This window comes from Phoenix dactylifera, chromosome 9, assembly GCF_051530095.1.
Source record: "Phoenix dactylifera cultivar Ajwa chromosome 9, Ajwa_hap1_PhDact_Kaust_v1.1, whole genome shotgun sequence".
NCBI lineage: Eukaryota > Viridiplantae > Streptophyta > Magnoliopsida > Arecales > Arecaceae > Phoenix > Phoenix dactylifera.
Window position 1 is genome coordinate 26,242,345 of NC_143198.1, and position 17,009 is coordinate 26,259,353.

At 36.9% G+C, this 17,009-nt stretch overlaps 1 protein-coding gene across 2 annotated transcripts; it reads right to left on the reverse strand.

Annotated features, from left to right (window-relative positions):
* Positions 1-2,683: 2,683 nt before the first annotated feature.
* On the reverse strand, positions 2,684-13,933 carry LOC149752917 (uncharacterized). 2 transcript variants are annotated; one of them, XM_089925484.1, is made up of 9 exons: positions 13,467-13,933; positions 13,335-13,377; positions 11,625-11,716; positions 7,774-7,822; positions 5,467-5,537; positions 5,245-5,364; positions 4,229-4,317; positions 3,950-3,995; positions 2,684-2,986 (listed from the first exon to the last, which is right to left on the reverse strand). In XM_089925484.1, exons 1-9 carry the CDS (start codon positions 13,671-13,673, stop codon positions 2,909-2,911), a joined length of 795 nt encoding a protein of 264 aa, XP_089781610.1. In that variant the 5' UTR covers positions 13,674-13,933; the 3' UTR covers positions 2,684-2,908. The 2 variants fall into 2 exon arrangements, with proteins under 2 accessions (XP_089781610.1, XP_008776323.2); XM_008778101.5 differs by having other exon boundaries at positions 3,929-3,995.
* Between the last annotated feature and the right edge of the window lie 3,076 nt (positions 13,934-17,009).

Below are 17,009 nucleotides of genomic sequence, written 5' to 3' on the forward strand. Positions count from 1 at the left end.
CGGTAGGTCACCACGGCGGGGCGGCGACCAGTCGGCGGGCGGCGTCCTCCATTTGGGGTGGCCGGAGAGAGGGAGCAGGGAGCAGCAGGTCCTCGCGGCGGGGCGGCAATCCGTCAGCGGGCGGCGTCCTCCGTCTGGGTGCCTGCAGACAAACTGGTGGCCGGGTTTTCCGGCGCCGGCCCTCCGACGCTCAAGTCAGGGAGGGGGCAAATAGTGTAAAGAGGAGATAAACAGTGTTTGTAGGGCACGGAACTTCCCAACCCCCCTCCTGAGAAGCCAAGGCTCCCTTTTATAGGTGGGGGTCGGTTTACCTGTGATGTAACAGGGCGAGGCCATAGTACGGCTCGGCATGTGGCTCAGGTCAGCGCACGGTCAGGCGAATCATTGTGCTGATGTCGGCGGTGAGGGCGTCGTACGACCCGAACCAGTACGCTACCAGGCGAATCATTGCATTGGTGTCGGAGGTATGGCCGAGATCAGAGACTTATCATGGTTGACCAGACTCTGCTGGGCTAACTTGCCGTGGAGAGCTGAGAGTCCGTAGATGACAGGAGCCATACGCATTAAATGTGGAGTAAGCCGGAGATCCGCATTAATTGCAGAGTAGGCCGGAGATCCGCATTAATTGTGGAGTAAGCCGGAGATCCGCATTGATTGTTGAGTGAACTGGAGGTTTACAGTGGCCATGCGCAATAAATGCTGAAGCAGCGGCAGGATATGGTCCTCAGTTGGACCTCGGAGGAGTACGGCCGTAGTAGGTGGCTGACAAGGGTAGACCTTGAGCATCAGGATTTTCCTAGGTCGGAGGTCTCGAGGTCGGATGTCTTGAGGTCGGGCGTTCCGAGGTCGGACGCCGACTTCGGCTGTTCAGGGTCGGCGATTGTGCGGCTTCTTGGGGGCATTCGTGTTACTTGGGGGAAAAATCTTATTCCCCCAACACAAGTGATTCCAGGTTCGAAACGCACGAGCGTCGATTAAATTTGGGGACCGGATGCCCCACGTCTGGACACGGAGTCTGGAAGCGCTACTGGTCGGCTGGTAGCCTGGGTGGTGCCAGGTGTGACGTACTCACACGGAGGGTCGGATCGGGTAACCGAGTCGGCCCACGGATGGGGAGGGTATGAGTAAAATAGGTCGGGGTGCCCAACACACGACTCGGTCTACCCGCATCGAACATTTTCCTGGCGGGGTGGGGGCCCAGTGGTCGGGGCTGCTACGCGGAGGTGGGCTTGTCCCTTTCTCCCTCCTTCCCCTTTTTTCTTAGCAAAAAAAAAAAAAAAAAAAGATGGCTGGGGAAGTACTGTCTGGGTTCCAGCTTCCCTTTCAATCGATGAAATCACTAACCATCTGGTTCTACTCAAGAAGCTCACTAACCAAGAGCGTTGTTAGAGCTCATTGAAGGATGTGCAGCCCAAGGAATGTGCTCGTGAAAGGAGGCGGCAGTCTTGGCCAAAAAGGAGGCATGGGACTGTCTAGCTTCCATGAATGCTGCCTCGTTCCACCTCTCTCTGCAATGCCCAAGTTTGCATTTGCAGCATACAATATAAAAAGATAACGAGAGAAGAGACAACCTTACTTCAAGCTAACAGTGCAGCCGATTGGATGGTCTCGTATGTTGCAAATCATCTGCAGGTGCAATAATTTGAGAGTTCGTTGTATGTTCTCCCATGCTGATGTACTATTAAGGCAGCTCAGTAAAATTTATTAACTGTTTGTCTTAGCTAGTGGTATTTATGCAACATTCCGCATCACCAAATTCCATGTTATATACTGCTATTGCCAGATAAACAACCAGCTTGAAACTCTTTCATGGTTTCAGTTCCATAAAGACAAGCAGAAGTTCAAAATTTTTGCAATTTTTTTTTTTTTTTGTGCCAATGACTGATATCAAAACTATAATGAGGACGCACACATTGAAGAGATTGATGTTCTATAGTTAGGAAACAATAATATATAGATATTACAATGTTTAATTAAAAAATCATATTACAAAGTTGAGGAATTATTGAATACATCAAAATAATTACTTAAAAGAAAGCTCATATCTGGGAACTGAAACAACTATTATGATAGCCTTATTAACGAAACGAATAGATTTCCTGATAACGGTCCTAAATTTTGAGTCCCTTTGCCTATGATGGTAATGCACAGCAATGTTAAACCTTTACAACACATATAAAAGCAGCACCTTTTCGATTTTCCTTTAAGTTGTGATATATACACAACATTGCAAAGATATTGTAAACTTTCACAAAAGTTTCTGAATCCAGAAAGATTTTCCCTTCACTGACAAGCTGATAGTTATGATGATCATAATGTTTACAGGGAACATTTTTTTGGAACATTTATTCTGGACAAGACACTGGAAGGGATTCAAGTTGGACTTGGTTTTATGAGTGCCCATCCGTGCTTCGAAGTGTTGGCCGAGGATGGTTTGATTTGAGAAAAATGAATGGGAGGTATTGGGTGAGCCCATGAAGTAAGGTATTAAAATTCTGCCTGAGCTTAATTTGATTTAACCAACTGAAGCAGCATGCAAGATGAAACTCTGTGATGTTTCAGTCTTTGAGATCTAAAATTGCAGCAGCATTGCAATTAAATTCCCTCTTTTTTAACATCATGTCAGCTACATTTTGTAACTAATATATGAAACACGGAAGTGCAGGGAAGTTCAGAATGAGAGTTGAAGCTCAAGGGTATGATTATTTGTTCAGATATTAATAAGAAGTCTCTAGATTACATTCAAATTTATCTTTGGATTCCAGCTTTTATAATAATAAAGACGACCTTTTTCCTATTCAAAACAGAAAGAAAATTTAGAAAACTATATCCAGAGTGCTTCTGTATCTTATGTAGATACATAATTACAACATATGTTCCACTGGGCATGAAAAACTTCTTCTAACTGCTAAAAGAATAGGCATCTCTTCATCCTTCTCCGTTTCTTGACTGCCTTTATGGAGCGCTGTTCCTGTTTCTTGACTGCCTGCAGTAAGTTTGGGGTGTGCAAATATTAATTCAGTGATCTGTCTATGATACTGCAGAGTTCGATAATAAAAAGTTGCAAAACTTGTGGCAGTAGTAATATTTAATACCGTAAACTTGTTCTTCAATGTCCATTCAATTTTAACTACACTGGGACAAGGAATTGGTAGAGACTATGAATTTCAGTGCATAAAAGAAAAAATATTTCAAATTTAGTTGGAAATGCATGTGTAGGTGAAAGGACCTAGACGACTCTTAGAGGGATGGTGGAACCACACATGTAGGGGAAAGGGCAGCTATGCATGCTGTGCTCTGTACAGCTTGTTGGTTGGTTCTAGGCCCCACGCCAGAAGTCACCAGGGCCTATGCACATCCGAGATTGGTGCAGAACACAGCGCAAATAAATGGTGTTCGTCTGCATGCCCATTTTGATTTGCACCATCTCAGGCAGAAAAGCATAAGACATGAGATCTAGGGGTGCTAGATATACCGGTTATAAAAGCCTAGCTCAGCAATAAAAAATGGTAGACATTTTCCATCATCAAATTAATGTAAAATTCTTGAGAAATGAGTCTCACATGCATCAACTTTGCAAGAACACATTTAAAAAAATAATCTCAAATTGTTTAAGTTGAATTCTGTCAGGTAAGTTGCAGTGTTATTACATTATTACTTAGAGGCAATTAACAATAGATCAGGAAATAGCTCACATAAATTTTAACAATTATAGAATACAAAGAAGGTGTCATTATTAAAGGAAAACTGTGGCATCTAAAATAAGCATGGGAAAGAATATGAGCAAGCCGAAAGAAATTCGCAGAGCACAGGAAAAATATATGCAGTCATAATGGGGTACAGAAAATCGAATGCACTTAAGCTTTGTGAAATAGGAACTTGCTTAAACAAATATAGCTTAAGTACAAGTCTTAGTTTTCAGGAAAACCTTATGAGATAATTATCATACCCTCACAGTAAACAATCTCATGGTGAGCACAATAACATCGCGCAACCTGCAGAACCAGGAAAAGGATGAATATAAGAACTGAACTACAATCAAAATTTTGGGACAACTTTCTCTCATTAAAAAAGAAATTTGGCACAACCACTCACAAGATAGACAATATGAACAATAAAAGCTCATGCATATCTGTAATTGTTGTCTGAGGAGTAATATGCATAGCAACTAAATAAATGAAACATGGAATACCCAACAGATATACTAAAAAGATGAGATGGTGCTTACAAGCTACTTTCTGTCGCCAGAAAGAGAGATTCACTCCCTTCAGTACAATGTATTAAAAATCCACTAGAGTGCCCATTGGAAATTGTGATCTGCAACAACAGAAGATTATTTGCGACAAAGGTTACCTTGTGCAATGAAAAATGTACCATCTCATTATGTTTACCTAGATCATGCAAGCATACAGCCAAGCATCAGAAAATGACAAATTGATTGATTAACAGACACAAAACTACTGGCAGAGACCTTAAATCAGTTTTCCTGGTCATGCTATAATGGAAATATATCAGTGTCAAACAAAAGTCCAAGAGCTAAGTTGGACGAGCACAAAAATAATGTGCTATATGATAGTGACTCATCTTCCGAGAAATATCTGTCAGCTAATCATGAAGGTTGTCAACATAAGCTCTCAACAGTATAATGAAAGCAGTGTAGCTATGCATTTCAGTGTTCATGAGCGAGTTTTATAAAATGAGAAGCATAATTTCACATAGATGTACAGAATGCTATTTGCAATAGTTATTGTTAGAGAAAGTAAGATAGCCGAAAGTTTCCCGTATGCATCATATGATAGATACGTATTTACTTTTCAGTTTATATGCATTTCTTTATTTAAGCTAGAATCTGTACATAAGTTCATACGCTACATGCTGTACAGACTGGCCAGTCTAGCACCTGCTCCTCAAGGTCATGGTATGAAATAATGGTAACAAAATCATGCGCTATTTCTGAAAGCTTTAGTTGAATCTGGACCTTTTACATGACTTTCCAGCATATGTGCAACAATACATTGGGTAAGAAAACCAAAATAACAAACTTATCATTTCAAATTAATGGACTATACAACAAGTTTGAGTAGCTTCCAATATTTGCTAGTAGCATATTGGAGATAGGTTTCCGATGGCAACTGTTATAACAAGAGTCCAACATGAATACCAATATTTATTATACAAAAAGCTCATTTCTGCAATTTTGCTTAAAAAATAGGAAATTAAGCTAGAAAAGTTTTGAAACCATACAGCTATGCTTGGTGAAAATTTCTCCTCGACAGAAATACGAGGCGACCTGTTATTCTTGATGGAAAAACCCTCCCTCTCAATCACTAACTTAACCGTAACCCAAGTATTGTTACATCCAACCTGTGGATTTCACAGATATTCCAGTTAGCTGATACATGATTAGTTCAACGAGTCTGTCATGGTCAAAAAGCTTAATACAAAAAAGCTATGCAAAAGATATACCGATAAGAAAACATCAAATGACGAATGCCCAATAAAAAAATTCCTCTCAATTTGCTCTTGCATTTCAGGATCTGCATCAGAACATAATTATAGTAAGCATGCATGCATTATCCACACACCACTAGGATAATTATAGTCGACAAGCTTTATTAGTGCACTAGAGATTATCCAGTGGTAAGTTAATGAAAAAAATACACATGTTCCTTTTTTTTTAATTTCCAAGCACTCAATGATGGGGAAAAGTCATAATTGCAATGTACTAATATTATGGAGAATCTATTCCATGATACAGCATATATGACTCAGAATTATTGGATTGATCATCTCAATTCAATCTTCAATATGAATTGTATCCTTAGCTATGAAGGCTCAAATAAGTATCATGAAAACTGACTAAACTATCAACTATAAATACAGTTTCATGGCAAGAAACCATTATTGCTCTTAACATGCATTGTAAAGTTTCGAATACAATACTTAGTTTACTGGAAAGCATCACGAGGCTCTGAAGATGCTTGGCACAAGTTAAAAACACACACACAAAAAATAAAATAAAATAAAATAGAAGCATAAGCAAATATAACACGATCTAAGGATAAGCTTGAGGACAAATTCTTCTACAGGTGACATACATGATGAAACAAAATTTTCCATCTTATTGTTTGGAAGTTCATCCAATTGAATAGAACGAAACTATAAACAATCCAACCTATTTATCCATTATTATAGCCTATTTATTATCCAATCAACATATCGGTGCAGCCCATCTAGCTTGAGCCACTAATTTCTCATCTCCACTATAGCTCAACATGTTATTCTATCTTTTTTCATAAAGTGTCCGAGTGCACGAGACTCCTGCCACTCTGGGTTCTAAGGAGAGTCAGATATATATAACTTTACCCCCGCCTGCAGAGAAGTTGTTTTTGTTTTTCGAATCCGTGACTGATCAATTGGGGAGAAAAAAGAATTTTCACAACCCGCTCAACTCGAATCCCTCAAATATTTAGCAACAGGTAGAAAGATGGCAAAGTCGGGTTTAGGTCCCCTTTTTTTCATTGATGATCCAAAAATCTAATATACATAGCCTCTATTTATAATAGTAAGGTCCGCTCTTGCATAAATTGAGTCGGATTCCTCTCCTAGTTTGAACTCGACGAGCTTTCCCAAAATAGACATTGCTAGTAGAAATAAACATGAAAAAACTAAAATCCTACAAAAACTAAATCTCAACTCCCGCATCGACTTCACCTTATGTCGCTCTACCGGGCTTATACCACTCAGTTCCAACCTCTTTGGGGCTGAAACCATTTTCCACACTTGAACCAGACTGGGCCGGTTCGGCATACCATGGATCAAAGTTTTTCTCAAAAAAAAAATAAATGGTTTGACAAGCTTGTTTCAGAGCCCAAACATTGGAATTTGGGCCTCATCGCTAGCTGCACAACCCTCCTTAGAGAGCAACATCACGTCGTAGATTTCGAAAAGTTATCCAACTTGGAATAAAATAATTTTAATCGAATGTTGTATGATCAAGTTATGGCTTTTAAAAGTTCGGTATGTGATTCAGCTTCTTGATGTGATGGATCTCACTCTTGGACCCTATCCATCACTACCTATAGTGGCCAAAGTGGTCTACATCAAGTCTGGTGATTCTCCTGGATCAGTGACACCTAGGTCACAATGAAACAACTTTACTGTTGTGCCAAGACTCACCCGCCATTCTATGTTCTTTGAGGTTAACTTAAACATTTGTAGACATATGTACATCTTAGCTTTTTTCTAGCATAATACCATTTTAATTGCCTAAAACTCGAGAGATATAGCTAACTATGGAATGTCATTTAATATATCTATGTAAGCATATCATTTTATGTGCATCATAACTTTCACTATTTATTTATGGTAATTTGGGTCTCCTATGCATTGGACCTCTATATATCTAGTTATGTGAGAAGGTATTTCTTAATTCAATAGTTATACTTGCTCTCAGCCTTACATAAATAGAGTAAAAGAATTCTTCTAGTTTGATGGTGACTGAGTCCCTTGGGCTGCTGTGAATGTTTCTACATCATTTCACTTTAGCAATTCCTGGATTATTTTCTACACTAACCAGTTTCATTGAAGTATCAACAAGTTCGAACTACACTAATTTCTATCTGTTTGTCTTAATCACAAATCAAAACAATGACTTTTTGCAAACCAACTTCTTTCTCATTTTGACTTTATGAATGTTGATTTTATGAAATAGGAAACTACACATATAGAAAAAAAGACACATCTTAAAAAATAATAAAATAGGCAGCTTACCACATGATATTTTTCTATGTTCATTGGCAAAGATCCTAACAGGTTCACCCTGTGTTTGCAAAGAAAAAAATTAGAATGAAAAAGAGGAGGAAAATGGATCAACAAATCTTACAATAAATATAAACAATTAAGTAAACTTGGGATTAGATTTGTCACTTGTGCTACTGTAGTTATAGAAAGTTACTTCTAAGTCTTATGTCTGGCCAACTAGGCTAGTGTTCATAGTGGTTTCACTGTAACATGATGCTCAAAGACAATAACTATAAAAATAGAAGAATCATTCAGAATAGAAGAGCTCACTAGATTTGCCAACATTTTAACCATGGAAACATCTTTGGCATCAAATATTGCTGAAATTTGTGGCAAGAATGATCATTGTTTTGTTCTTTCGTTGTAGTGGATTTCCTATTGTACACATAAAGAATGTCTTTCTTCATACCTGATCTCCATAAGAAGAAATTATATAAGCCATACTCTTACAGACGCATCAGGAAAAGGAAGAAGGAGCAATTTGATCGACGAGGTTATGCTTCGAAGATCAACGCACAAATAGACGAAAACTAGGTTAAAGAATCCTTCACTTGGTGAAAGAAATTCTCTCTCAAAAAAATATTAATATCTCCAAGACTGTCCCTTACAATATATTACATGCTTATTTATTGGACATGATGCCCTACCCTAATTCGGGCATTAAACCCAATGTAGAATTATATTCGAAATAAGACTCGACAATAAGAAAACATACTAGAATTATTCTATTACAAATATATAAACATGACCAAAATTTGACATTATCTCTAAATTTTTGCTTACTGCAGTCTTTGCCCATGAATCCGCTGGCTCCCTCGATGCTTGGCATGGTCTAGTTGGTCATAGTACCTATTGGCTACACCTTGTGCTGCATCACTTGCCTTCCAATCATATTTGCAATCCTCATCAAGCAACTTGTCAACTTAAAAAGTTTGCTTTATGTCAACAATATCATAATTGCTGATGATGATAATACGATTCTGCCCATTCAAGCAGCTTCTCCATTGGCAGTATAAAATGTAGCTTGGCCTCCTTCACAACTTTTTGAGATTCGAGATTTCTCTCTCAATGAAGGTTACTTAGTATTTCACTGATGGTGTTTGCCTTAGTAGTATTTTCAATTTTTATATATAGCTTCATATGAAGCTGCATCCCGTACCCAGAGGCAACAAGTATGACTTAACCTCACTAGCTTGTGTCTAGCCATTACGCATGCAGTTTCTATGGTCACCTAGCATCTCAGAGCTTCTCCTTCAGTTTTATTTATAGTTGTGCTCATATTCTTTGATAACTTTGAGGGGTTGTTGCTCGGAACCATTTTTCTGTTATGTCTCTACATTAAAGCTCTAAGCTCTCAATAATGTTGATTGGCCAGTGATCCTACTGATCAGAGGTCAGCATCTATTTTCGTTGTTTTCCTAGACCTCCCCTCATTTTATAAAAGTATGAAAAGCAACCCTTTCGCCATCTTTCCGTGCCTTATACTATCGTAGAGGTTGTTTCACTCTCACCTTCACTTTGACAAGCGATATTACTTCTACACCTCTCTTATGATAATTGGCATAATGCAAATTGCAAACTCTTAGACTCTTAACAGGGGAATTAAGCATATTAAGGTCAAGTTCCAACACATTGAAAATATTTGACCTGCTATGTTTTCACTTCCTTGAATCCGAACCGTTAAAAGCAGCTTATAGACTATGAGAACTACTATCATATGCTTTAGTATATCAAGGGAAAACTCTATATGCCTAACTCACAGAGAATTTTATGAGTATTGATGATACTTGTACTTCATATAGATGTCTCTAAAAATTCCCAGATATGTATAGTACTCATACAATAAACAAGAAGGCAAATGCTTATTATAAATGTACATATAGGATAATTTTCTCCATCATAGATTCTATGGCATAGTCGCAGTCCACCGAACTTCCTCAAGTTTCAAAAGCACCAAGTTCTGGGTTATTTTTCTGAAGTTCAAAATGGATCTGACATGATTTCATTAAACTTATAAATCTTGGGCAAGCTGAAATTTTGATAAACATATGCAGTGGTGAATTTATGCCAAATTATGTCATATTTGTTTGTTTGGAAGTATATGGAAGCATGAAACTGAGCATACATTGTATTTGATGACCAGTATAAATGTTGACATTGACATAACTACCACAGCACACTCCAACTCATTTTGGGACTATTTCAGGTTTACTCTTTCGCTTATAATTTTTGCCTTAAAGATGAACACAATTACCTAAAACGAACCCCGTTATCTTACCTCTATATGTTTAGAGGAGTTCCAGGGGTTGCTTCATAGTAGAATAAGCTAAAATTGCGATTGGTAAGGTAGGTCATCTGCCTAGTCATTAGGTTTCATAAATTCATAAAAATATGATTTCTACCTCAGAAATTACTTCTGAATTATATAATGCGTACTATTAAATTTTTATAATTTTTAGTATTATTTAAATATTTTTAATTATTTTTGAATTTAAAAATATTGTTTAAATATTATTATTTCAAAAAATTAATTTCAGCTCAGATCTATATGGAAACCAATAATAGATGCTACATATATTTTTCTAGGTTCTCGTACATGCATCAAAGGCTATTTATTTTTTATTTTTTTTCAAATTTAAGCCTAGACCACTGCAGACATGATCGCATCAAAACTTGAATGAATGGACACCAAATTTTTATGGAGAGTAGCTTGCATGCCCCTAAATACGTTTCTAACTTTACAGTATTTTTATTTTTAATTTATTTTATTTATTTTATCTTTTACATAAAAATATATTTTTAATTTTTAAAAATTATATATAATTCAAAAATTAAAAATTTTTATGTCAGCGCGTAGATCGTTCAAAGATCTACAATATATAAAAAAATCAAGCTTAAATCAAAAATTTTAGCATGAACTTTCCTCATTTTGTAATTTTTGAGCTATTTTTTAAAGCCTCTTAAAAAAGAAGAAAATGGGGTAGGGAGAGGACGCACACCTTATTTAACTTTAAATTTTTTTTTTGATAGCCTGAATCAGTGTTGTTTGTGGAGTTTTTGGAAAGGGAGAAGGCGGTAGAGCCGCTTTTGGAAATTTTGTTAGGAAGGCCGCCTTCTCAACAAGTGCCCTGATACATTTTATGCAAAGTGCTACAAGTGTTGCAGTACTGCAGTGCCAGAATGTTTGGCACCGGGTTGACTCAGTGCGAATCGGCCGGTTCGCACCGCGTCTGCACCGAGCCAACTGGTTCCAGCAGGTTCGGGCACTTACCAACCGATTCCGGTCGGTAAGTGACCGGTTCCGGCCGGTTCGCATCGAGTTTGCACCGAACCGACCGATTCCAGCCGGTTCGGGCACTTACCAGCCGATTCCGGTCGATTAGTGACCGGTTCCAGCCGGTTCGCATCGAGTTTGCACCGAACCGACCGGTTCCAGCCGGTTCGGGCACTTACTGGTTAGCTCCGGCCGGTACGGGGCCGGAACCGAATATAACAGGCGAACCGACCTGGTTTCGTACCGGGTCGGTTCGGCACTATCCGAACTGGGTGGTTCGGCCCGGTTTGGCAGAATAGAACACTAATCCAGTGGTGAGATCATATAAGGAAGCAAACTATTTTATATTTGTTTGCACCTGCCAACATGTTTAGATATGTTAAATAGATAAATAGCTCCATAAGAACATATATTTCATTAGTTAACAATAGTTCTATATTTTCATCATTTTTAATTAGATAAGTAGTGTTAACAATACATAACTATCATGTACTCGCAAGATTATTTGCATAAGAATCAAAGAGGAGAACTAAGGAAGAAAATATACCATCTGTTCACCATTCCCAACAGGTATGACTTCAATAGCTAGATATGAATCAACATCATCAGCAGTAACCAGATAAGTAGCTTTGTTTTCACCTATTGCAATAGAGAATTGTTAAAAAACTAAATCAAAATTTTAAATTGAACCTACCCAGTTTGATCTATTGTATCAACATGATCAGATGAGTATAGCAAAAATAGAAGAATAAAAATGATGCTTCTCGAAGAAATAAAGTATAATCCCATTGATGAGATGTAGGCTTCCAAATCCGCGTCCACAGTTGACTCCTAGCTGGAACTTTCAGGTGCTCAAATGTTAATAAATTAGGAATGACCTAACCTAGATGACCTTGATGAACAGTCTACAATTGGCTTCACAAAATTCAAGATTTTCTAAATTATAATGTACATTGATGCCTTCAGCTTCTTTCAAGTTCAATATATTGAAGCCTTAATTTTAGTAACTCCCCAATTTAAGTTTGTTTTTAAGTGGAAACTTTGTGGTGTGTAAACTTGTTCCTCTTCAAATATAAGATTATTTTGTCTCCTCTCTAGCATCACTTAAACCACTACAACAGTATGAAGCCAATTTATATTTCTTAAAAAAAATATCATGGTGTACTTCACAAAATCTTGGAACTATGAAGTTCTTGCCTTTGTCTTTGGGGAAAAAATGGCATGACAAAATTGTCTGTATGGGACCCTGGATATAGGTCTTCGAAATCAGCCATCATAGATTACAATCTTACTATGATAGCAGCTAATCCATATTAAAATAATGAAAGTGTCTCAAAACACACATTGAACCAAGTACATTTAACATCTAACTCCAATCCTGGAGTTATTAAGTATCCTTGGGCCTGTTTGGATAATCCAGCAAGACTAGGCTCGATTTCTTGCTGGATTCCGGGATTGGGAAGTCCATTTGGGCATAACCCATATCAACCCACACCCCCAGCCCAATTCTTATGGGAGGAAGAAAACCTCCATGCATGGGTCTTTTTTCCTTCGACCAACAAGCCTACAGACCCTTCAAACCCACGGGTTGGGTGGGCCAACTAGCTCAATTCCTGTAGGAACACCCAAAGAAGCCCTTAGATTATATTATTCGCTGGCTGCTAAGACTTGTCCAGATCCATTTATTTTACATTTGTCTGCTGCCTAAGTGATTCCAGCTAAAATTGGTCGAGCATGTTTGACATAGGAAACCTCATCAAGCAACAGCTACATTCAAATAATCTGCTATTTTACCGTAAATGGCTAAAGGTGCAGGCAAAGGCTTCACAATCTTAAGTAAATCTTGAAGGGAAAAGACTAAAAAACATAAAACAGATCAATATATACAATATAGGAGCTTCAGACAGAAATTGTAAATGAGTTTTCTATCATGAATTCACAATATAAGCTTGTCTCCTTTCTCCTTCATACAGTCCTTTTCCTAGTGTGCAGGATATTATACAGTTACTATCCAAGTAAATAGGCATAGAAGTATATAACCAAAAAAATTCAGTTGTTTATCTTTTCTCAAATGGGACAGATATGTACTGAGGCAAGAGTCTCCCTTGAAAAATATCGCCTTGGCCATTGTATTTAGAACTAAGATAAAGAAGGATGAAGTTGGTTATGGTAATATCGTCAATTTATCCTTCGCATCCATGAAACTGCGCACCAAAAAAAAAAAAAACCCATGAAAAGTAAAGTGCGAGGGGATTACCTTCTATGTAGCTGAAATTTCCCCTTTCCGAGCAGCGTGCCCACTGAAAGGAAAATAAATGAAGATTGGAAAGAGATCAAGAATCAAATTTACCCCTAAATTCTATAAAGAAAAACAAGAAATCGCACCCACCGCGAAATCACAACGAGTTGTTCCATTAATGGCCCAGCCGCAGACTTGGAGGAACCGCCCCGGGCGTGCCTCGCCGGAGATGCTGAGCCCCTCCACCGCCGGCACGGGATCCCCTTCCACCTCCGCCGCCGTGAGCTGCCGGTCGTCGAACGAATCCGACAACTCCGAGCCCTCCGCATCGCTGTCGCACGGATCCAGCTCGTCCATCTCTCCTCAGCCTCAGAGGGGAAACAGGAGACCCGGGAAAGAGTTATCTTGGGAAGTCGGTCGTCGGAAGTCCACCTGAACAAGCTTGTGGAAACCGAACAGCTTTCTGCGAATCAACAGGCGACAACTGGAGGTTCGTGTTGACGGGAATGTTGGTACAAGAAATGACTTCACGGCGAAAAGGGGCAAGAGGAGATTTTTCCTGGGCTCAGTGTTGAGATTCTTTGGTTTCGCAAAAAAGAAAGGAAAATGGAGTGGACGGGAAGATGAAAAACTATTTTCTTAAAGTTTTAAGAGAAAAAATAAAATATTCTTTTTAATGAAAATAAAAAATTTATATTTTATAAGAAAAAATTATATAGAATACAGAAAAATCTAATTTTTATTGGTTAAAAATTAGGATAATTTTTTTCTAAAAATATTTTCAAATAGAATGGAATACAATTATTTTTTATTAAGAGTATAATATGTATTTTATATAATTTTTAATAAATATATATACTTAATTAAATATAAGTCAAACTAAATGTACTATTTTTTTTTGTCCAATGGAATATTCAAAAAAAAAATTTGAGACATCAATTTTTCAGAAAGAATGTTTGTGTGAGAATTTTTTTTTCCCACAAACTAAATGTGTCCTTCATATACTTTGTTTGATGGCGCAAGGAAGCTTCGGTGTGGTTTCAGTGGGTATATAATGACAAGGAGAACAAAAGCCTCGATAATCAAAGAACTTCTTTCGATATTTAATGCAAAGGTGTCCGGCTGTGGGATCTATGGTTAAATGTTTCTTTTTTACTTTATCTAAGTGACTAAAAGCTTTAAAAAGTACATTAATTGCTGGTTTTTGATCTACAGATTTTGATTGCGCTACCCAGTTACTGAATAAAATAAACTTTATCCAATGGTAATTCCATGGAGAAATATGTACTGCTAAAGGTGCTTTACAAACCACATCATTATATCCAATGGTAATTCCATGGAGAAATATGGGGGATGAAGAGGTTGAATGTTATCAAAGCTGGAGCCGCAGAAGTTGCCACCCCCTTCAAATTGCTACCAATGGAATATACGTCGGCACTAGTTGTTGATGTATATACCTTTCACAAAAATATTATTAACTTATTCCATTAACTTCTTTCACAGAGAACAGAGATGTTATGCATTAGAGAATCATAGCCATCCATAGATATATTCATATAATCATAGCCACCCATAGATATAATGAAAATATGACAATGGACAACTTTGTAGGAGTGTTAGTTCACAATCATGCTGAGAGGTGAAGGACTGTGCTCAAAAATTTAGTGGGTCGAAGTTTTCATGTAAGCGTTGTTCATTAGAATTGTATGAGATTGTTACATTTGTCATAATTTGCAATGATGAGAGAAGTTGGGACTCAAAAAAAATAATTTAGGATAATTGAACATAATTTTCTCAAGAAAAAAGCCCTACAACTTTTGCATATCATCGTGCTTCGGAGCATTCACAATCAACTCTCAATAGAAGCTGGTTTTTCTGATGTTTGTTGATTTTAGAGACATCTCAAAGCCAACAAAGCATTACCAGCCATTGGCACGTCACTACCTGCAAGAAGTCGCTCTCTCTTGGAAACCCTCCAATGTATCCGTGAGTTGGAGTTACGTTAATTTGGCTAGGGCTATTAGGGTGTTCAGGTCTTTAGAGCAGATCATGACCTTTTGATAAAGACAATTTAGCGGGGGTTAGAGGTGAATTTGAGGTTATGCATAGCTTGGAGCAATTCTTGCTCAATTTAAACACAAATTGGAATCCCCTGTGTAACTAATTGGTCTATAACATGATTTAGCAGTATGTTATAACATCATAATGGTTTGAGTTTCCATCTCTCTGTTACATTATATATAACATATCATAGAAAAAAAAGATAATGGTTGTTTTGATAGATTGTTTAGCACTATAATGGACCGTTGTAACACAATTAAAGACAGTTTATTAGGAATTTGCATTGTCTTGTTAATCAAATAATATTTTCAAAATTTATTTTTTTATAAAAAATGTCCTCCATAAAATGTCTGTACCATCACCTGTATTTTTTTTATTAAATAAATAATTATCGGGATAACAATGTTGTTGCTTTTCCACTATCATCCATTATTGTTTGTTATAACACTATTTTAGTATTACATCACACAGAATGAGACAAATAATAGCTTTTATAATTTGTATAACAGTTGATAAAGTTCCGATGCGTTGAAACATTGTTTTATGAACTAAACTATAAAAATAAAGAGAAGACTTTCATATAATAGAGCATAATTAAACTATATTTTGACACTCTTTTCCAAAAAATTATTGCCATGCACCAGCATGGTAAGACGCACGCTTGATGAATAAATTTTATAAAAATCAACGGCCAATATTGGCTGCATGCACGGCTATATGGTGTATGCATTGTACACAACAATTTTTTGTTTTTTTGATGAAGCTTCTCTATGCTGCTGTCATAAATATCTTCATGAATCAAGATATGATCCATCAAATTTTTGATAAATTTCACATCAAGTATGAATCTCAGGTTAATCCGATACAATTTAGTTCCAACTTTCTGGCCATGTAAACTTCAGTAGCATAGAAGAGGCTATCATGAATTATGGAGGACTTGTTGACAGGACGAGAAATCCACCTTATTTTTTCATAACTCAAGTTACTAGACAACATTAGGATCTTCCTAGACTTTAGTGGTAGGCTAAAAAATAGTCAAAATAAAATGAAATTGTAAAATGAACTACCAAAAGACTAAATTAATTGGAAATCAGGCATACAAAACCAAAAAGATAAAAAATAAATTAAAATAAACAGAAAAACTTTATCACACAAAAAAAGATACCAAGAGGAAGACAGACTAAAATAAGAAAATAGAAAATTGAAGTTACAAAGACAAAAAGTTTAAAATACAAAAAAAAAATATCTGAATTTGCAACACAAAATAAGCAAAAATTCCAAAGAAATACAAAAATATATTACAAGACAAATATTAAAGTCAATTGAAATAAACTTAAAATCTGAAAATAGATAATAAAAAGAGAGAACATAACCTTATTACAATTACAAAACTGGATTTGCAAAAAGGGAAAATAAAGATGGAAAAGAAAAAAAATATATAGAATACCAAAGAAACAAGGAAATTCGAAACACATATAACAAAACAGATAGCTAAACTATATTACAAAACAGATATCAAAAAAAAAAAAAAAAACTGAGAAGTGATTAACATACCAAAGGATGATGAAACAGTTAAAAATTATGAAAAATTAAAAAACCGAATGGACGAAAGTAAATTCGCAAACGAGCAGC

Coding starts and splice junctions, on each gene's coding strand:
- LOC149752917 (XM_089925484.1), bottom strand. CDS start 13,673: ATGGACGAGCTGGATCCGTGCGACAGCGATGCGGAGGGCTCGGAGTTG. Junction 11,717..13,334: donor AAATTTCAGCTACATAGAAG/GTAATCCCCTCG, acceptor CTATTGCAATAG/GTGAAAACAAAGCTACTTAT. Junction 7,823..11,624: donor TTGGGAATGGTGAACAGATG/GTATATTTTCTT, acceptor TTGCAAACACAG/GGTGAACCTGTTAGGATCTT.